Source organism: Aplysia californica, unplaced genomic scaffold, assembly GCF_000002075.1.
Source record: "Aplysia californica isolate F4 #8 unplaced genomic scaffold, AplCal3.0 scaffold00138, whole genome shotgun sequence".
Taxonomy (NCBI): domain Eukaryota; kingdom Metazoa; phylum Mollusca; class Gastropoda; order Aplysiida; family Aplysiidae; genus Aplysia; species Aplysia californica.
The window spans coordinates 1,449,722-1,472,221 of NW_004797408.1; the positions used below are offsets into that span (position 1 = coordinate 1,449,722).

Below are 22,500 nucleotides of genomic sequence, written 5' to 3' on the forward strand. Positions count from 1 at the left end.
GGGGTGCAACGACCTGATAGCAGTGGACAAATTGGTAGAACTAGAACATAATAAAAAATATACAGAATACACTTTTGTTACAACCACCAACAAATCGGAAGCACGTGGATGAGATGTTAATTCTCTTTTTGCTCATCTACAGATAACGTGAAATAGACAGATCATATTGGTCGAATAAAAGGGGGAGGGGCCGGTAAGAGAAGGAGATAGAGGTAAGAGAGAGGTTGTATTTACAGAAAAAAAGGAGTGTGATTTTAAAATGGATAAAAGAAGCTTCCACATTATTACGGTTCATTGAATAATATTAAGCTGCCGAGATGGTTTCTGTTGTTGGGTACCATAACTGAAAAGATATAAGTCATCCAATCTTGATACTCATAAAGGGATAGTATAATAATGCAGTGGGATTGTGGGGAAGGGGGGGGGGGGGTAAAAGCGGAAGATAAAATTGAAAATTAATTTTTTAATAGAATCAAATGAGGGCATGTGAATATAGCAAGGCATATTACAACAACTCTTCTGAATTCAAAATTTACATTTGATTTTGATTTACTAGTTATTCAAGTAATTTACGCAGTTCCCCCCTTATAGATTTAGAACTATTATTTGAAAATGAGAAACGGTAGCAAGAAGCAATAGTGCAGACCACACCAAGTCCAAACAATCATCAACGACTGTGACGGGAAAGCTGTCACCTGAACATGGCGAACATCAGGGTATAGAAGACGAGGCGTGTGATGAGCAGGAACTGGACCACGAGAACGTAGCCGGCCCACGAGTGGTATGGACAGGTCGACAGTCGGGATAACATGTAGGCTGAAGAAGACATTATCACCTGTCATATTATGTTTTATGTTATAGAATAGCAAGTCCGTTCCTTATTTTTGTGTTGGTGCAATGGTGTAACAGATAATATTATTATTATCTGTTACATCTCGTAGCGCAGTCTCCTAATATTTTTATTGAGTTAATTTTCTTTGCATAGTAAATTTCTGTTATTAGATCTGAGTATATACAATATTTCTATAATTATATCTATCTATCTATCTATCTATCTATCTATCTATCTATCCACCTATCTATCTATCTATCTATCTATCTGTTTATCTATCTATCTATCTATCTATCTATCTATCTATCTATCTATCTATCTATCTATCTGCGCTACGAGATGTAACAGATAATAATAATATTATCTGTTACACCATTGCACCAACAATCTATCTATCTATCTATCTATCTATCCATAGATCATGTATATCCAACTATACAATATTACTAGTATTATCATTAATATAAATATAAATATATAAAATATCACTTTCATTATATTATGAAAGCGGTTATTTGCTTTCTCACCACACAAATACCCCACACATGACCACAAACACACACGAACTCGTCTAAGTCCAAATATGCAATAATCATATCCATACATATATGTGATACTATACAAATGAATAAAAATGAACTGAATAATTTATCAAATTACTTATTCAAGTTGTACGAGAGATTACGTTTTTTTTTGCGGAGAGATCTACGACATCTTCTATTTCAGGTACGTTTTATCACGATAAAGAGGGCAGAGAAAATACTCACGTTGTACAGTGCTAGCTGCGGGAGAGACGAAATATACGTTATTGACACTTACTTATACATATCTTCACAAACTTGTGTCGTGTCGTGTATGGATTTGTATAAGATAAGACAAAATTATACAAGATTGATAGATAGATAGATAGATAGATAGATAGATATACGACTAAATTAAGTATTAGACAATGTTGATAAAATCACTATCCATAGCCTGCCACCCTGAATGATAATTTGCATTGTTTTCTACAAGACAAGTTAATAAATACGTTTTCCGTGGAAGTTTTTTTTTTTTAACAACTTATCAAAAAGCTCTGAGTAGTTAGTGACTTACCGTTACAAGTATGCGCTACCTCTGGGAAGCTGTAAATTTTTGTGCATGCAGGATTCCCTATGGAAATAAAGGAAAAGTCAAGCATTTTACACTGACCCTGACTATGTAAGTGGAGTCGATCGAATGATTCAAAGTTGGGATGAATGACAAATTAACCTAAAGCATATTATTTGGAACTGTAATAGTAACTGAAAAAACAGAGACAACAATAAGCTATTGATCTTAATACGATTATTTTAAAAATGAAATAAAACTTTATTGATCTAAGAAGGGTAATTTTGTTTATAATGGCAAACATACATTATACAATAGGCTTATATAATTACATTATTATAAATACATACACACATAAATACATACATACGTTGGCTTACATCATTACATAATTTTAAATACATACATATAAATACACACTATTTCACCAGTACAGAACAATTTCACAACCAGACCATTGCTGGTCGCCACTGTGCAGCCTGTTAGAAAACCAGTTCGCCCAGAAAATCTTCATCTAGCTAATGCTAAATGTAGCTGTTCTGTCAATGATCAAGCCTGTAAGTAACACGTATTGCTCGGACATTTTCTGCTGTTGGGGAAAACTGGCCTGCATCCAGCACTATACGTGTCTTTCTAGCATTCTAATAATTTTTATTAGAATTTTGACGATAAATCGATAAATCGATAAATGTAACATCTGAAATAGCATTATTTCTAGCGAAGGGACAGTTTGTAAGTGATTACAAGAAGTGAGCTATCGGTTCATGAAAGTAGAGGGTGTTGAATTAAGATGTGACAGGAAGACAATTAATGCAAAAGGTAGAAAAGAAGAAGAACCAAAGAAGAACCAGCAAAACACACACAAACACACATGAACACATGTCTGTAATCGGCAAAAAGATTAAGTACTGATAACATACCCCTCCCCCCTCACACACACACAAAATTGTTTTTAAAATTTAACTAACTTACCCTTAAGGTCGTTGACTTCGGTCAGGAAGATGCCCAATGCCCCCCTGAGCACGGCTTTTTTTAGCACGGTGAGAGAGAAGGGTTGAGCTGGGTAGGTGGCCGCGGTGATAGCCAGGCCGCTGGACAGAAGGCACATCGACCACAGTCGCAACCAGTTGATCATGTCTTTTCGGCTCTGATTCAAGGTAAAAGTAATATTAAAAGCCCTTAGCCGTATCCGAGAAAGGAGATCCTGGGGTAATTTACAGGGTTTTTTCAGTTTTGTTTCTTCTGTCTTAAGACAAGTTTCGTATACTGTATCTGCTTTGAAACCAACGTACCAGTTTTCTAGATTTGAAGTCTTTACGCAAGGAATTACAAAATCATATTTCGAATACTTTGGTGGTAGTTGAGGTTACTGGTTGTTTTGCCGCCGTTACCGTGTTTTACCCTTTTGTTGTATAAACCCCATCCGCATAATGACACGTATTTGATAACGTGCATAGCTTGGCTGTACTTTGATGTCAATGACCCCTAAAAATAGAACACTCTGACAGGAAATGAATAAGACAAAAAAAAACAACTTAGAAAACATGCAGAAAAGGCGGGCCTCTCAAGGGCGCCAACAAACAGCTTCTATACGAAAATGAGAAAAATAGTTGTTCACCAGGTGGTCCTTATTAAAAGCTAATCAGCCAAGTGAAATAACGACGAGAGTTTGTCAGCACTTCGAAAATGATAATAAATGATAATTGTTTACGTCCATATCTCGAAAAGTTTGCCCCCTGTTTTCTTTTATTATCATTAATGTCCATAGCTTGTTATCTTGACATTCTTCACAAGATGACTTACCAGAGTTGTAATGTTGACTAGCATTGGTCCCAGGTCTGAACTGACAGGCAGCAGGTAACTCAAGGCACGATAATAGAAGAAAATCATGCCAAGGGCGAGGAGAAACTTGAGAGTCATGAAGCTCAGCATGGGAATCCAGGACGGCAGGTACAGGTGGGATTGTATGGCGGTCAGTAGAAAGAACAGACTGACCAGCACTTCCATCAGAATGTCCAGCATTGGCCAGAAAAGACCCATCGTTGGGAATTTCTGTTGAAGAGGAGGAGACCGGAAGAAAGCGGCTAGACTGTGTACTTTCATTATTACATATATATAATGTGTGTGTGTGTGTGTGTGTGTGTGTGTGTGTGTGTGTGTGTGTGTGTGTGTGTGTGTGTGTGTACATATACATATTTCTGTTGGATCATTTCAACAGGCACACAGAACAAGTAATTTGAAAGGCAGTGCCCTCCTCCCCTTCACACACACACACACACACACACACACACACACACACACACACACATACACACAAACACACACTTTCACAAACTCATACACACGCGCATAGACATACACATACATATACACGTTCACATACACACACATACACATACACACACACATGCACATACACACACATACACATACACATACACATGCACATACACACACTTCACATTCACACATACATACTTATACACATACAAATGCTATAAATGAAGGAAGAAGTATTCCTACATCGTTTATTCTACTTTCAATATAAGTGTCGCGGGGGAAAGGGGGGGGGGGTAGGAGAGTGAGGGATTCACTATGATCTCATGACTACCCTTCAACATCTTGTACAGTAAATCGGATTTTAACCTTTGAAACCAACACTCAATGCTAGCTGAGTAAACTAAGTTAATTAAGTCCAAATTAGATTGCTTTCTGGATACATCACTAACTTATGTAATTAATTTCTAGTTTTAATCCTGTTATTCTTAAGGTTTTCAAATAATAATAATAATAATAATAATAATAATAATAATAATAATAATAATAATAATAATAATAATAATAATATACATTTATATAGCGCATTTCCAAAAAAGTAGCTCAATGTGCTTTACATTGGAATACCCACTTTTCAAAAACCTTTCTTACTACTTCCTTTCTTCTCATGCAATATACATTAATGCACACACACACACACACACACACACACACACACACACACACACACACACACACACACAAATACACACACACACGCACACATACACATACATATACAGATACACATACATACACATACACACGTATACACATACACATACACATGCACATACACACACTTCACATTCACACATACATACTTATACACATACAAATGCTATAAATGAAGGAAGAAGTATTCCTACATCGTTTATTCTACTTCCAATATAAGTGTCCCGGGGGAGGGGGGGGGGGGGTAGGAGAGTGAGGGATTCACTATGATCTCATGACTGCCCTTCAAACTCTTGTACAGTAAATCGAATTTGAACCTTTGAAACCAACACTCATTGCTAGCTGAGTAAACTAAGTTAATTAAGTCCAAATTAGATTGCCTTCTGGATACATCACTAACTTATGTAATTAATTCCTAGTTTTAATCCTGTAACTCCTAAGGTTTTCAAATGGCTTTCATAACAGACAACCTTTCACTATTTTGCAAACTGAAAGTCATTAATCTATGTAATGTTTAATTTTTTTGTTATATTTTGTAGTATCGATTTTAGTTTAATTGTTTTTTTGTTTCACTTGTTCTTGGTTGATTTGTGTGTGTGGGGGGGGGGGGTTGTCTGCATGTGTATTGTGTGTGTGTGTGTGTGTGTGTGTGTGTGTGTGTGTGTGTGTGTGTGTGTGTGTGTGTGTGTTTGGGGGGGGGGGCAGTATTATATTCTTTTGTAATTCAGTCTTAGACATGTAAAATTGTGGTGGCATCCCCTAGAAAGACACTAAGAATGAAAGAAAAGAGGAAATGACGAAAGACAGAAAGAAAGAATGAAAGAATGAAAGAAAGAAAGAAAGATAAAAAGCTAGAAAGAAAGAAAGATAGAAAAAAGAAAGGAAGAAAGAAAAAAAAAGAAACAGAGAATTGAAAGAAGGAATCAAAGCATGAATGAATGAATGAATGAACGAATCGAGGATGGAAAAGAGGAAGGAAGAAAGGAACGAACGTATGAAAGAACGAACGAACGACCGAATGAAGAAAGTAAAGACGGAATACTGTTCAATTCCTTGTCACAAATTATTAAGTCTGGCATGCCTACCTTCTTCCCACTGATGGTCCGCTGCACGTGCTCCATGCATATGACCATGGTCCAGACAAAGAGAAGGTCGGTGAGCACACGATGACCACAGTATGGCAGGAGAAGCCAGTAGGCGTAGAGCACCAGGTAGCTCAGGAAGAAATACTGGTCAGTCGTTCCGTGAGTAATAATTGGAGAAAAAAAAACTGTAATGATTGGATTTGCTTTAAAAAGCGGTTGGTGGGGAGGTGGGGGGAGTGTGCAGAAAAAGTGGCGTGGAAGAGAATGATGACCTGATGCCATTTATTTATTTATTTATTTATTTATTTATTTATTTATTTATTTATTTATTTATTCATTTATTCATTTAATATTTTTCATAGAAAAAAATTCTTTCTTTCTTTTTTTAAAAATCTTAATCTTCTTATATACTTTTATTTATTTATTTATTTATGTATATATTTATCTATTTATTTATTTACCTATTTATTCATTTATTCATTGATACATTCGCCCTTTTACAATTCTACTGTGCATAAGCACTTGACTGCCCTGGTTGGAAAAAAGGGGGGGGGGGTAATCCAATTTCACGCATGGTATATCTTGTAAAGCAAAGTAGATTATAATCTGTGACAGTTCTCTTCAACAAATTCAGACACCCAGAGGGACGTTGGCTTTCAGATTTAGTTAAACGTTTTAATTGACAATTTCTCATTCAAAGTGTGAGGTCTTTGTTGTCTCAGTGACGTAGGGTACGTTATGGCCAATCTCCAAACGGGAACTCCCCTTTTGGTCTTTGATTAAAGTGAGTAACAGAGTAATCGCTGCCTTGTTGGACAAATTTAACGGGTCTTCTTTTCAAGTTCATGGGCATCTCCTCTTTGTTCATGAAGATAATTAGGTTGTTTGACTTCCCCATTAGTTGAAGAGTCCAGCTGTGTCAGAACGTAATCATAGCCTTATCATAGATTGCCAGTGAGCTTTTGTGGACAAGGAACTACTTTAACTGGATAAAGAATTTAAAGTCGTAACGTTGCCAGGCGTAGGTGTATGGATTTTCTTATTTGTTGTGTTGTTAATAAGTATAAAGGAAATGCGTATTTTGAAAACACTATGCAAGATCAAAATGTGTTTTGAAGCGGTATTGCCTTTTCTTTCCTTTAGAGAAGTTTGATAAAAAGGATTTTACAGAAACACAAAGGTTGATCCTCAACTCAAAATCTTACTGTGTGCTCAACCAGTCGTTGACACATTATTTTTTTTTGGCACAGAGAAAACGGCTAAAAATGATATGTTTTTTGTTATGGCGAAAGGTGTGTCATCCAGCCAGTTTTTATCAAACTTCTCTAAAGGAAAGAAAAGGCAATACCGCTTCAAAAGACATTTTGATCTTGCATAGTGTTTTCAAAATACGCATTTCCTTTATACTTATAAACAACACAACAAATTAGAAAATCCATACACTTAAGCCCACCCTCGCTTGTTTCAGCCTTACAACGTTACGACTTTAAATTCTTTATCCAGTTAGAGTAGTTCCTTGTCCACAAAAGCTCACTGGCAATCTATGATAAGGCTATGATTACCGTCTGACACAGCTGGACTCTTCAACTAATAGGGAAGTCAAACAACCTAATTATCTTCTTGAACAATGAGGAGGTGCCCATGAAGTTGAAAAGAAGACCCGTTAAATTTGTCCAACAAGGCAGCGATTACTCTGTTACTCACTTTAATCAAAGACAAAAGGGGAGTTCCCGTTTGGAGATTGGCCATAACGTACCCTACGTCACTGAGACAACAAAGACCTCACACTTTGAATGAGAAATTGTCAATTAAAACGTTTAACTAAATCTGAAAGCCAACGTCCCTTTGGGTCTCTGAATTTGTTGAAGAGAACTGTCACAGATTATAATCTACTTTGCTTTACAAGATATATCATGCGTGAAATTGGATATCCCCCCCCCCCTTTTTTTTACAACCAGGGCAGTCAAGTGCTTATGCACAGTAGAATTGTAAAAGGGCGAATGTATTAATGTCATGCTCATACTGTGCCGAAACAACATAGGGTAAACTGCTGCTTTTTCTTTCTTCATCCTTACAATCGTCATGTTTTTCCTCTTCTTCTTTTGTATGTTTGTCACTCTCTTGTGAACTGCCATTTCCTGGGTGCCTTGATAGTCGAAGCAGACGTTGTGCTGTTGAGGCTAGAAAGTGAGCAGACTTCGCTGTTGACATCCAACCCTTGGCGCTCTTAATACCTTTGTATTATGTAATTGCGAGTGCCGTAAAACTTTACTTTAATAAAAAAAAATATAAAAAATTTAAAAAAGAACCACGGAAGCTCACCTGCGACAACCAAAATTTGGTGATCGGGGCCGTCCACAAGTAGTAAACCTTCTTCCACAGAGGCGGTCGGGCATATGGGTCTACGTGTGGAGATACGCTCTGTACATGTACAGCGTTGGGCTGGAAAAGGGGAGGGGGTGGCGCAGAAAAGATGAGTTTGTAAATGAGTCAGGTGTGTGTGTATGGGTGTGTGTGTGTTTGCGTGTGTTTGCGTGTGTGTGTATGTATGTGTGAGTGCGTGTGTGTGTGTGTGTGTGTGTGTGTGTGTGTGTGTGTGTGTGTGTGTGTGTGTGTGTGTGTGTGTGTGTGTGTGGCCTGCGGATAGGGGGGGGGGGGGGGTGGCTGCTGCCGTATTCTCTACGACGGGTCAAGCGTGGGGCATGCTCGCTTGGAGTCCACTATAACCTAAAAAATTTACAGTGTTCAACGTCTTAAGCTTTACCAATACGAGTCGAATTAACTAAAATATGTACATATAATAATTATTTTCTTGTGCAAAAATTTCAAAAATTTAGGACAAAAAGCTGACCTGTAAACTATTTGGCAGAAAGAAAACAGGCATTATTTGTGTAAAACTGTTCTTGATAGTAGGAGGCGGAAGTCCCGAATTCCTCTTGACAACCCCACCCCCTTGCTTGCTCTCTCTCTCTCTCTCTCTCTCTCTCTCTCTCTCTCTCTCTCTCTCTCTCTCACTCTCTCTCCCTCTCTCTCTCTCTGTAAATATTATATATATATATATATATATATATATATATATATATATATATATATATATATATATATATATATATATATACATATATACTAGTATAAGCTTTACACCAATCACACAAGAGAATATATTTCACTGGCTCAAGGAAAACCAGTTCAACCACATAAAGAAGAACTTTTACAACCATTCAAAAATCAATTCGGTACACGAAAGGATAGCAGTAAAAAACAAGACACATCAGCATTTACTAACACACTGTACAACTATGAATTAAACGAATGAGTCTTGAGCAATCGCTTATATGTATCAAAATCTGATATTTCTCAGAGATTAGGGTAGAAACATTTTAAGACTCGACAGTTAGTATATGAAAAATATACTTTATCACATTAAACCTTCTCTTTTAGAACACTAATGACGAACAACAATGGCTCACAGAAATCATGAAATATACTTTTTTTAAAATAAATACCGTTTTTAAGGAAACGATGGATCGGTGTTCCGTTTCAGAATTGGAGCTGTTATTGTTCTTTGTCATCTCAGCTTCCCTTCCATCATCATTGTTGCCTGTACTGTCATCCTCATTACCATCGTCGTCATCGTCTCCTAGAGCCCATAAATAATTAGAGATTCATTAAACATTTGCTACAAATGGAATATATGAAGAATAGCAATGAAGGCTTAACATGATGCAGCGATGTACGTCCACCGAGAATCGGGGAGGGGGGTGTAAATGTTTCCTTTAAATCAACACGCTGACCAAGAAAGTTATATACTGACGTCGTGCTTGGCGTCTAGGGAAGACATGAGAATAAATTATATAAATATTCTAATAAAACATACTTTTTCAAAGATAGTGGTACATACGTCGAGAGGTAGCGAGAGACAGACAGACAGACAGACAGACAGACAGACAGACAGACAGACAGACAGACAGACAGACAGACAAACAGACAGAGAGAAAGAGAGAGAGCGGAGAGAAAGAGTGAGAGACACAGAGAGAGAGAGAGAGAGAGAGAGAGAGAGAGAGAGAGAGAGAGAGAGAGAGAGAGAGAGAGAGAGAGGTTTGCTTTCTTCATTGAATATAAAAATATGCAACTGATTTAATTAAACAATTGAGCAATCATGTAAACCTTTTTTTAATAATTAACAACCATTTAAACCTGTTCAATCAAAATAGAAAACCCTTTGGCAATCGGATTAACAAATGTATTTTTGGGATCATGGGGTTGATTCGGGAGATACAGTTCTTGCAAATTAGCGTTTGATCTACAGGTAATTAAACCGTCATCTAGCATATCTATCTTCACTCTGATTTGCAGGAATTGAATTACCCGTAACTTGTCCATGATCCCAAAATATACATTTGATAACCCACCTATTTTCTTAAAAGAAGGTCTATGAAACATCATCGCAACCGACCTTGCCAGCTGGACCCTTGCTACAAACAGCTTTATTGTGTCCCGAGGGATACAGCCGAAATAAAATGAAAAAAAAATGACTTAAAAAAACAAGAACCTTTTAAATAAACCGAAAGAATCTCCCTGCTGTACAGCGTACTGAACACGCTTTGGCACTCATTAGAATAGCCAGACAGTTGTCAAAAACAAGAGTACGCCTTTTGCGTTTACGACCAACTTTATGATACCAAACTAAGGCAGTCTGACCCTCAGAAACTTTTTGCCACGGTGCTCTGGAATTGGGCATTACTTTAGACTTAAAGGTTCAAAGAAAAATTCTGTGAGGGGTGTTAAAAGATTGTAGATACAGGTACGATGTGCTTCTGTTACAGAAAAGTATTCAATTTTATTCAATCTAATAATCCTGGTTGGGACAAGCGCAGTTAGAAGCCATAAGAAAGGGTTGTGGCCGAGGGTACGATCTAGGGCTGTAGTGGCGACGAAGTCAGTGAACTTCGTTGTGTGAGAAGGTTGTTATGTCTCTTATTCTTGCAACTTAGTTAGCCTTCTTCCACTCTTGCATTTCTTCACTACCACATTACAGAACAAAAGACTAAAACAAGCACGTTTCAAGTTTAACAGTAGGCTCTATCGTTGGAAGCAAAGTGACAAAGGTGTGGCTTATTAGGGAACGTTCATAATTGTTTTTAAGTAACTGCCTTACCGATATTTGCTTTCACGTTAGCCATGGCTTTGTCGAAGTTCAACCAGAAGTAGATAGGAAACACCAGAAAGAGACAGCAAAATATCTGCGGAATTATGCAAAGTGATTGTACGTTGATAGTCTGATGTGTTTTGTTGTTTTCATCATAATTAATAGGCAATCAAACCTCTAATACCGTATTTTCGAAAATTATTCATTCTGGTCACACCCACTATCCTCGAGCCACCTCGTTCAGATCTTTTCGATAAGGAAACTGGAGTAACCCCCTTGCCACTGTGATAGATATGAAATCCGTAAAATGTCATTACACTGACTACTGTGGAACTTGGGTATACTGATCAATGAATTAAATGCATATTCTCAAATAATCAAACTAAAGTAGTTACTGATCAATAACACTGCATTCAACATTGAACATGCTCATCGTGGTTATGTTACGAGGGTTATTATAAAACAACATTTTTCGGCTTGAGTTAACGCAAGCTTTTTTTCATTTGATTTTTATTGGAACAATTATAATTGGTCATTTCATAGCTTATACTTGTGTTTAGCTACGTATCCGAAAGGAAAGGTTAAAAGGACTAGTTAAGAGGAAACAGAGCCTTAAAGGGTCGATTTCCAGTCAGTGAGACGCCCAACCGAGCTGAATAGTCAGGACTGTTTACTTTGTCCGAGAGATCGCACATAGAAAGGAGATGAGAGAGGAAAAGGGTAAGAAAGTGCTTTCGTGCGAGCACGAGAAAGAGAGGGGGGACGGAGAACGAGTGAGAGGGATGAGAGAATGAGAGTAAGATAGAGAGATAGAGAGAGAAAGAGAAAGATAGAGAAAGAGAGAGAGAGTGAGTGTGTGTGAGAGAGAGAGAGAGTGAGTAAGAGAGAGAAGAGATAGAGAGAGAGAGAGAGCGAGAGCGAGAGAGAGAGAGAGAGAGAGAGAGAGAGAGACTGAGAGAGAGTTAGTAAGAAAGGGAGCAAGAGAATGAGAAAGACAGACAAACAGATAGGCACAGAGAGAGAGAGAGAGAGAGAAAGGAAGAGAGAGGGGGGAGCGAGAGGGAAGGGAAAATGAGAGAAAGAGAGAGAGAAGGGGGAAGAAAGAAGGAGAGGGGGAAGAGAAAGAGAAAGAGAGAGAGAGGGAGAGAGAGAGAGAGAGAGAGAGAGAGAGAGATCGTGTGTGTGAGAGAGAGAGGGGAGTAAGAGAGAGAGAGAGAGAGCTAGACAGACAGACAGACAAACAGACAGACAGGCAGACAGATAGACAGAGACAGACAGACAGACAAACAGACAGACAGGCAGACAGATAGACAGACAGAGACAGAGAGAGAGAGAGAGAGAGAGGGGGGGGGGAGAGGGGGGAGAGATAGAGAGAACAGGGTAAAGAAATGAGGCCGGCAAAAAGAGGGGGGAGATGGACTGACACTAAGTGAATGGAATGGAGAAAAAGCAGATGCCGACAGAGAAGTAGAAAATAATTGACATGCATGCAGACGGAGTATGAATTTAAGGCATTTTAAAATATGTTACTTTTCTTGACATCTAATGTGTGGGTGGACATAGGACAAGACTTTGGACCCAAAGCAATAATCCTGAAAAAAATTTGCTTCCCGATTATTTGAGGAGCTTTGCCAACATTTTCAAAAGATAGGTGACTGAGAGTAAGGGAAACAGACAAGAAAACTTGAGGAAAATATGTATAAAGAAACATGCAGACAGCAAGACAAAGAAGAAGAGAGTAAAAAGGAATATTAAATTCTAAAAGGAATAAGAACAATATTACTCTTGAAAATAAAAAGGATAAAGAAACTATAAACATCAAAGGTGCACAATAGACTTGAAAAGAGATGGAGACGTAAAACAAAAAATAGAAAAGAAAAAACTAAAAAAAAGTGGGGAATAAAGAAAGAAAGAAAAGAAGAAAGAAAGAAAAAGAATAGTGCAATGGAATAAAATGAGAACGAGGAGAGAGAGAGAGAGAGAGAGAGAGAGAGAGAGAGAGAGAGAGAGAGAGAGAGAAAGAGAGAGAGAGAAAGAGAGAGAGAGAGAGAGAGAGAGAGAGAGAGAGAGAGAGAGAGAAAGGGAAAGAGAGAGGGGAAAGGGAAAAGAAAAGAGAGAGAGGAAGTTTAGGAGATGGGGATCACAGAGAGAGAGAGAGAGGGGGGGGGGGATACGTTTTTATCCCAAACATGTATTATATTGCAAAACTCATAACAGTAGTGTTTAAAAGTGGTACTCAAGATTATAATTAACAGGAGTAAGCGACTGCCCCTGCTGCTTGGACCATTTCCTTCGTATTTGCTATCAAATCTCCTAACCCAAGGTGGTGGACATTTGAGCTGGCTCATTATGAGCTAAAAGCTGCCAAGAATTCAGTATCTCGCTTTCTAGCTCATTCTTTTCTCAACGCGCCACAGAACAGGAAACTGCAAAAGTCAGCTCACTTTCATATTACTCAGAAGCCCTACAGCCCATGTAACTTGCAACATTACTTTTATAAATTTACTAAGGGGCTTCAAACCCATATAACTTAAAACGTATTTTCATATACTCAACAGCCTAAAAGCCCATGTAACTTACAACTTACTTTCATACACGCAGTAGCCTCATGTCAGAGCCCATGTAACATACAACTTACTTTTATATACTCAGTTGACTCGGAACCCATGTAACTTACAACTTACTTTCAAATACTCAGGAGCCTCAAAGCCCATGTTCCCAAAAGATTTGATCTTGATCATGCCCAGCCACCTTTCTCTGACCGCTCTCTGACAGCACGGGTGAGCGATGAAGAACTTGTTGTTACCGATCAGGGCTAAGTCGACGACTGTGAGACCGTTGAAATCTTCCACGGGCGAGATAAGAGAGCGGAAGGCGAACACGCCAGAGTCCGCGTAAATCATGTCCATCACCTCGATCGCCAGCTGGCCAAAGTCACTGTTTGATAGACATAATATGCAAGTCGTAGGTCCTACGAGCTCGCAAGTTTTATGTGAAGGAAGGAGAAGTGTCAGAATTCTAGTTACATAACACATTATACTGAACTATGTTATGTGAATTCTGCTGTGGCAAACATAACACTTGTAAAAAAAATGAAGTTTTAATTCAGATCTTTCTTTTCGTAAAATAATTTTGGGTGACAACATGACACTCACAGTAGCGCGTTACTAGTGGCAAACAGTAATTTGTTGCAACCTAGACCAAAGCTGCGTGACGTATCTATTTCTAAAAGGCAAGACTATACTGATTTGACAGATTGAATTCACTGAAAACCTTCTGACTTGAAAATCTCATTAAAATAAATGTTGATATAAGTCCACAAGCACACTAGTATAGGAAAATGGCCGCTAGTTGCACGGCTGGGAGTATGCAAATTGGGCAATTTTCACCATTTCGTCTCTCTTCCCCGCAAAGTGACGACAAGCAGCGCTGCGACAAGTGGAAATTTTCCTGGTATGCGATGGGCCTTAGCAACACAAAAACCAATTTGTATTTTGAGCTTACCCGGCAAAACTCACAAGAGCACGTCTAAGTCAGTTGTGATCAGCACCTTGCCAGTTCTTATTTAATCACTCCACAATAGGGTAGTTGAGACTCACATCGCTGCCTGCTTGATCCGGATCTGCAAGTCCAGGTCTGAGATGTAAATCTTTGAGAGACGATAGTAGATATTGGAGATGACCAGGGCGACCGCCAACGGCTCTGAGGTTCGCTGCCACAGTTTCTTCGCCAGAGCTTGCTTATTGGTCAAGACTGACCAAAAGAGAAGCTCCAATAGAGCCTGAAGACAAAAAAGGCAATATGGTACAGGTCACTCATACAGTATACATACCATGTATGTATTAACCATAAATGATTTATGCTCCTTTAGACAGATATTAGATCATTCAGAAGTTGGGCCGCTTCGAAATGCCAAAGCTTGTCATAAGTGAAATTTAAATCCCTGCTGAAAAATGGAGACACGTGATATTCCGAACCCTGGAATAGAACTCATGTCTTTTGTGTCAAGTGGGGAAGAGTCAAGCCACTATTATGCTACTTACATCAATAATGTACATCATTTGTAGGTGAAGAGAAAGGAACAAGTAATAACGATCTACTTACTAACGATACAAATTCAAAGCTTAATAAATTCTGCATAATCTGATTTTGACACATTAAAAATACATTAATATTTAAAGTCACCCAAACATAGAGGCGTGTTCGAGGAGCCGTGAGTCCTACGTCTTCGTAGCAGTGAAGGGGGTGAGAAAATATCTTACTGCGCCAGGATCTCGTTCAGTTACGTCAAAGAAACAACAGTCATGCCCTGACCGTTCACAAGAAAGAAAAAACCGTTTTGAACACTTTTCAGAGCTCTAATTCAGATGTGCTCAAATCTTCCCCATTTCCACAGAGTATTTCCACTCGAATGCTCGCAAATTTTATTTGGAGGAAAGGAAAAATAAGCGTTAGAATTCTAGCTTCTTGCTACGAAAAAAGTGACAGAATAAAAAGTTCAGAACGCTATCTAGCGGTTCGCATGAAAACAGAAAGGCTCATTATAGTGTTTTCAGAGGCAGGAGGAAGCGTAATCAGTCTGTGTCTGTCACCTTTCTCTCGGCGACTGTTTTGTCGGCAGATGTTTGCGCCACAGAGTAAAGGTCCGTATCCGCCGGTTTAATGAGCTGCTGAAGACCAGACACTCGGCAAAGTAGGCGGTTCAGTGATGAATCGGCCCCGGTCAAGAAATCCGGAGAAAGAGCAGGCTGGAAGGAAAAGTTTAGATTCTGTGAAGATTTTCTTATTCTATACGGTTTGATATTTAAAAGGAAAACAACAACGTATGTATCCTCTCAAGGAGAGTACCTTTTCACAGATATACATTTTAATAACTCTGACACCAGGCGACCCCCACCTCCTCCAGTCGCAAATATCTCGATGCCTGTTCACGGTAATTAAGATTTTTTCTCTGAAAGATAGACAATTAAACAAACTTTATTATAATACCAATAACTTCACATGCATAAAAAATTGATGAGCGCCTGGTTCCACTGCGCTGATACACGTATGATAACACATGAAACTAGTTTCCTTCGTGCACTTTTCCTTTTTATTACACGCATATATGTTATGACGTATTACTTTTTACGCTTTTGTTCGTCTTTTGTTGCTCTTTTCACATATTTAAGTGTGACTAAAATACCTTTACAAGTTTTTTCAGAAGGGGGAAGGGGATCTTTTAGTGTTTATAAAGATTCAAGAGAGAGTCGGTAAAAATATTTTAGGAAGAATGAAATGTATGGGAGAGAGAAAACCGGACAAGGGAAACACACAAAAATTTATTTTGTCTCTCATAATCGGCCTCTGCCTCTCATCCTGGATATACACTGACACAAACACATCCACACAAGCATATTACAGGTACGATTGGGACAGTGAGTGTATACCCCCCTCAAAGGTAATCAGAAAACGTTCTTTTTTATATAAATGTTGTTAACAAACATAATTTCATGTTTCAAAATAAGTTTAATATATTTCCAAACTTCAATAAATCCAGAGGAAAAGAGCATCTTACCCACTTGTATCCCAAGATTCTCTGGAGGCAGATGGTGGAGAAAAACTCGTTTGTGAGTGACGTTTCGTACAGTTTCCGAACGTGGCTGCGGGTCATGAAGCGACGTAAGGGGAAGCCCATGCGCAGAAATAACTCCACGAAAGCCTCACGGTCTGCCAACATGAGGGCCTCCACGAAAATGTCGTCCCTCACCTGGAGCAGATTGTTCGAGCAGACCTTACGTGTGATGGCTATAGACTGGGGGCCTGGGTCAAAGAGCTGAACTTTTGTGACTTTCTCTTATACCTGGTTTAATTGTTATTAATTCCGTATCGCTGCGGGAAGTAGAGACAATTATGGGTGTTTCGACATTGGTGTTTTGTCCTTCAGTCGTTATTTCTGGGCATATTTATTTTTGCGTGACTGGTGGGATCTATTACTTTGTCTTGTCAGGAAATACAGACACTTCAGTGAAGCTTCATAATATTTATTTCAGACTTTGAAAAAGGTGCGTCCTAGTAAGACGTCAAATTAATCAGACATGTCGTGTGAACGGTGGACAACAATATAAGCTAACCGCTGTCCAAAAGTTTAAAAAACTCGATTTAAGAACCATTTAAAGTTTCAATAACGGCCATTTATTCTGGCAACGTGTAAGAAACACAGAGTAAAGCAGAGGGAAATAAACAAAATAATGCCAACGAGCAGAGGCGCCCTCCAACTATCAATAAAAATTCAGTTCAATAGAATTAGACAAAATTATTACTGTCTGAAAGTCTCATACCTTCTTGAACGAGGAAAACGATAGGTCTATTAGACGTTTAAGCCAAATAGGCAAACACTCTTTAAATATAGCCCATTTCCCATAATCAGTAACCCTGCACATGGAAAATCTTGACAACATGCATGATCTGTTCAAAGTACAATATGGTTTCATCGTTTTTTCCTTCGTAATTCGTGAATGTGGTATTGCGGCGTTTGTGTGTATTTCAAAACATTGTACAAACGAACTCTAATATAATTTTTTTTAGGCAGGAGCATGGCTGGTCTGTTATTTAGAGAAAAGAAAGAAGAAAAGAAAGAAGGAAGGAAAGAAAACGGAGGCGGCATAATGAAGTGAATGTCACATGTAATGTTCCTTCGATGTTTGATCTTCATGAGAGGTGCTTTACAGGTTGTACTGACTGTTTGCCTGCTATAACCGTCTTTGGAGATTTGGGGAGGGGGTTGCAGAAATCCCCCCTGAATAGTCAGATGTTTACACTAGCAACAGTGCATAATCTCCTTTCGAGGGGAGTATGTTTATCGATAAATATGCCCTTTGGACATTTTCGGGAAACAGAGGGAGAACACTGTGCATCCTACCCGTACCACAATTTTTAAGCAAATACATCCACCTTTCCCCCCTCCCCCCATTTTGCCCCTTTCCAACCCCATCTACCCCCCCCCCCCTCCAGGCCAGGAGCCAGTCATAAAAAATGGACACAAGAAGGTTTATGTTTTCCCAACCTGCTCCTGCCTCCCCTGGTTCCAAGATTGCAGGACGAGGATGATGAAAACTCTAAATTTTAAAAGACTATTTTTTGGTTGAATGGTGTGGAGATAAAGAACACTGAAATCAATGTACTGAAGACTAAAAGAGTAACCTAGAATGAATTTTTATTCGAATATAAGTTACGCTTTTACGAGGAATAGCAGCTACTTAAATTACTGACAATCAATTGACTCTGGCCGTTAACTCCAGCCTGCTGTAGAAAATATTCAGCGTATTCAGTTCGGTAAGGGCATAATCTGAATAATTCCTCCTAATGCGCCAGGCTTGTTAGAATCACAATCAGCCAATTTGCTCAAAAGTAGCCTTTTTTGTGGAGCTGGGGCTGGACGTTTTTGTTTACCATCAATTGCAAATATCTCCACTTCTACTCAAGATAGATGGGTATCTTTTTCAATAAAAGCAAGACAAATGAACAAACTTTAAGATGATATCAATAACTTCGCATGCCCAAGAAACTGACAAGTGCCTGATTCCACGGCGTTGTGACACGTATTATCTTAGATTGTGTACTACAATGATGGGCGATTCCATGAGCAGGTTATTTTCTCCTTCACATGAGACAAAAACGGAGGAAGGATTGAGTGGTTCTCCAGACAGTTTTGGCACCCTCGTTTCTCATAAATCGACCACAAATATTCAGTTTATTCAACTCAGCGATATGGGCTTCCTATCAATCGGCATAATTCCGGCTTACACGAAGCTCGTTTAGACTATAGTTCTCCTGCACCTTATTTAGTTTTAGTAAAAGTTTTACGGCATTTGCAACACAATAATATCATATGAGTGCCGACGATTAGAGATATTAGAAGACAGTAACAAATGCAAGAAAAGAAGGAGGATAGATGTTTGATAGGATAGAAGGAGGAAACCACACCAGAGCACCCGCCAACCACCCACTGCACCAAGCAAAATGGGGAGAATTTCTTTAGAGAAAAATATCCTGTGGGGACTTTGGTTCGTTTTATTTGCGGCTCAAGATAAACACGTAATATCTAAAGAAATTTTCTGATCGGTAAAAATATTTCTTGAGTCCGTTTATTATGCTTTTTATAGTGTTTTCGTTGTTTGTTTGTTTTTGTTTTGCTTGTTTTTGTTTTGTTTTACTTGTTTGTTTTAAAAAGGATTTAGATCTAGGCTTCTATTTCTATCAGCTCGAAGATCCATAGGCTCTTCAAACAACATATCATTTAGACTTAACTAAGGCCCATTTTCATTTATTGTTGATTAGTGTTAACATTTGACTGGGCGCTAATTATGTTCCTACCAGTTGAATAACGGTGTGGATGTTTCCAGTGCTGGATCTAAGTATCTATTTATCTGTCTGTCTTTCTGTTTGTCTACTTGTTAATCTGTCTGTCTATATGTCTGTCTGTCTGTCTGTCTGTCTGTCTCTCTTTCTATACAGGAGGAAGGAACTGTGTGGCCGATTCGCTGTGTCACAGGGTGAATATTACGCTTTTCTATATAGATTAAACGGTAGACATTCAGGCTTTGGTGTCGTATTAAGGAGTTGTCCATGAATGCTATTTGCAAACACAACAGTTTCAATATGGCTTGACCTGTATACCGGAACAGGGTATTAATCCTAAGGAGTGAATAACATTTTTATTACCAGTTTAGTGTTTTAATGGGGAAAAAACATACGCGAACAAAAACACAACGGGTAGTGGGCGGATGAACTTGTGTGGTTTGCCCTTTCTTTCTTATCAAACTTCTATCGGCATGATCTCTCTTCTATTTAACGTTTGCCATTCTCATGTAACACCTCACTCTTCGGCGCTTATATGAACTTTTTACCCTGTCTCTTTCATAGCGACAAATAGCATCAGGACCCCCCCCCCCACCCCCTGCCCACACACACACGCACATGTTTTACCCATGTTCCAAAAATAGATTAAAACCGTCTTCCTTGCACGATGCTTTCGTCCTATAAAAGCCAGTTCCACGTATCAAGATTTTAGTGAATTTTTCAGGAGGAACGAAAAACTGATTAATGAAGGTATGTATGAATGATCAACACACCGGAAACGGTCAAGCCCGAAAAGCGTATCATTGTGATACGTGATTTAGGAATTCTTGGCTTTACTGTCTGTTCCGTAGTAATTCTTGTTTCTTCATCCAAGTTGTAACAATAGAGAGCTATGATAAGTGAAACACTTATTAAAATTTGCTTTTTATAGCGATTTTCAGGCGGGGAACTCAATGGAAACCGGTAAAGAAATGAAGCCCATGACACCACTTTCGATTGGTGAAAACAAAATTTCGCGTCAAAATGATAATACTCTGATCTGGCTCTTATATGACGATTTCATAAAACGCACATGTGATCTCACTGAGAGGGAACCCCAAATGTGCGCGTGAGGTCAAGGAAGTTATCAGTGGAGGGCTTGAGTTTATTTTTACTGACACCTTTACTCTAAACAGGTCGCTACCACAAAATTGCAAAGTTCTCTCTGAAATGTTGGGGTGTTTTGAGTTTCTAAGACCACGAGGCCAGAACCAAATAGTCTATCTTCTCCATCAAATCGTAAGATTAGTCCTAGTCGTTATCAAGATATCCAAGAATTGCATTCAAAAAAGCTTTACATGTTGTGAAACTGATTTACTTACGTCAAATTTCTCCAAACTAGGTACTGAGCAGATAAAACTTTGTAATTCTGAGGTAGAAAGGTTATATAGGCGTCGGTGGCCTAGTGGTTAGGCTCTCGGACTCACAACCGTAAGGTCGTGGGTTCGAATCCCGTCAGGGGCCTGATGTTGTGTCCTTGGTAAAGGCACTTAGCACAGATTTTCCTCACTTCACCCAAGTGGAATTGGGGACCCGGCTATAGACAGTGAACGATCTTGTCAGTTTGATAGTGTTTGAGCGCGTGAAATCTGCAGCTTGCACTGTATGCTTCCGCGGAAGCCGAGAATGTTTCTGCGTGTTCTCAGAGGGTCTGCTGGGGTAATAATAATTGTAAAGCGCATAGAGCATGCTCTTGAGCATGGATATGCGCTATATAAATCCAATTATTATTATTATTATTATTATTATTATTATTATTATTATTATTATTATTATTATTATTATTATTATTATTATGTGTGAGTGATACATGACAAGGGATGAAAGCATATTGTTAGAGTCAGTTGTCGTTGGGCCAGCAGTCTATCCCGCCAGTCTATATATTTTATCCCGCCTGCCTGATCAACACGGATCCCCTGTCTTGATACAAATGAAAAGTTAAAAATCGTTAACGTATTGAACCTACTCGAAAAGTGGAGAGTTTCAACCTACTCGAAAAGTGGAGAGTTTCATCTGGTTGAGAATCCGAGACGACGCGACGTCGGGCCTGTTCCAGTCGAGGGCTAGTCTGAGGCTTCTGTTAATCTTCTCCTTAAATTGATAGTTTCTGCACTCTCCTTGTGCTGAGAGAGAGAAAGAGAGAGAGAGAGAGAGAGAGAGAGAGAGAGAGAGAGAGAGAGAGAGAGAGAGAAAGAGAGAGAAAAAGAACAACGCAATGAGTACATCAGCAATGACAGCTCCTCGTTCATTTGCAACAGACAAAATTAAAGAACATAGTGGTCGATTTGCTGTGTTATCAAGTAAATATTGCGGTTTTCCTAAGAGATAAAAAGGGTAAAAATTCAGGTTTTAGTTTCATATAGAAAGGTTTATGTCCCTGAATGCATTTTTTCAGTATAGCTCAACCTGGGTGCTTGAACACAGTAGCAATCACAAAGAATGGATTAAGCCTTGTGGCCACGTTTGAGGATTATTCTTTAGGATATTATCATTTTGTTGTCCACTTTGCCCTCTGTTCTCAGACTTCTTTTCTCTCAATCTATCTCTTAATCTATCTATCTATCTGTCTATCTGTCTATCTATCTATCTATCTATCTATCTATCTATCTATCTATCTATCTATCTATCTATTTATCTATCTATCTATCTGTCTATCTATCTATCTATCTATCTATCTATTTATCTATCTATCTATCTATCTGCTAACCTATCTACTTGTCTGTCTGTCTATTCTCCCTTGATTTGAACACCATAAGAGTAACACATTGGAAAATAAATATAGAATCTAGAGAGTGTCAACATAACTTTGCTTCTTACAGCCGCTAACTCAGTTGATATTCCGCTTGTCGAAAATGCAGGCGATCCGAGTTTGCGTTCTTTGAGTATTAGTACGGTACCTACAAACCCAAGCCTACCTCACTTTCATTAGAGCATGTACGTGCAATGGTTTGAATTGTTCTTTTTAATCAATTTAA

At 38.6% G+C, this 22,500-nt stretch overlaps 1 protein-coding gene across 1 annotated transcript in view; it reads right to left on the reverse strand.

Moving 5' to 3' along the window:
* The window catches only part of LOC101844993 (transient receptor potential cation channel subfamily M member-like 2), a gene marked incomplete at its 5' end in the record, with an annotated part of 48,224 nt that overhangs the window by 13,843 nt on the left and 11,881 nt on the right, over positions 1-22,500 (reverse strand). Inside the window, 14 exon segments of the mRNA XM_013081629.1 lie at positions 696-816; positions 1,600-1,614; positions 1,928-1,984; positions 2,894-3,068; positions 3,725-3,973; positions 5,998-6,141; positions 8,320-8,439; positions 9,504-9,637; positions 11,156-11,240; positions 13,831-14,083; positions 14,746-14,927; positions 15,739-15,894; positions 16,704-16,895; positions 21,518-21,648. Coding sequence (XP_012937083.1) covers positions 696-816; positions 1,600-1,614; positions 1,928-1,984; positions 2,894-3,068; positions 3,725-3,973; positions 5,998-6,141; positions 8,320-8,439; positions 9,504-9,637; positions 11,156-11,240; positions 13,831-14,083; positions 14,746-14,927; positions 15,739-15,894; positions 16,704-16,895; positions 21,518-21,648 — 2,014 coding nt within the window.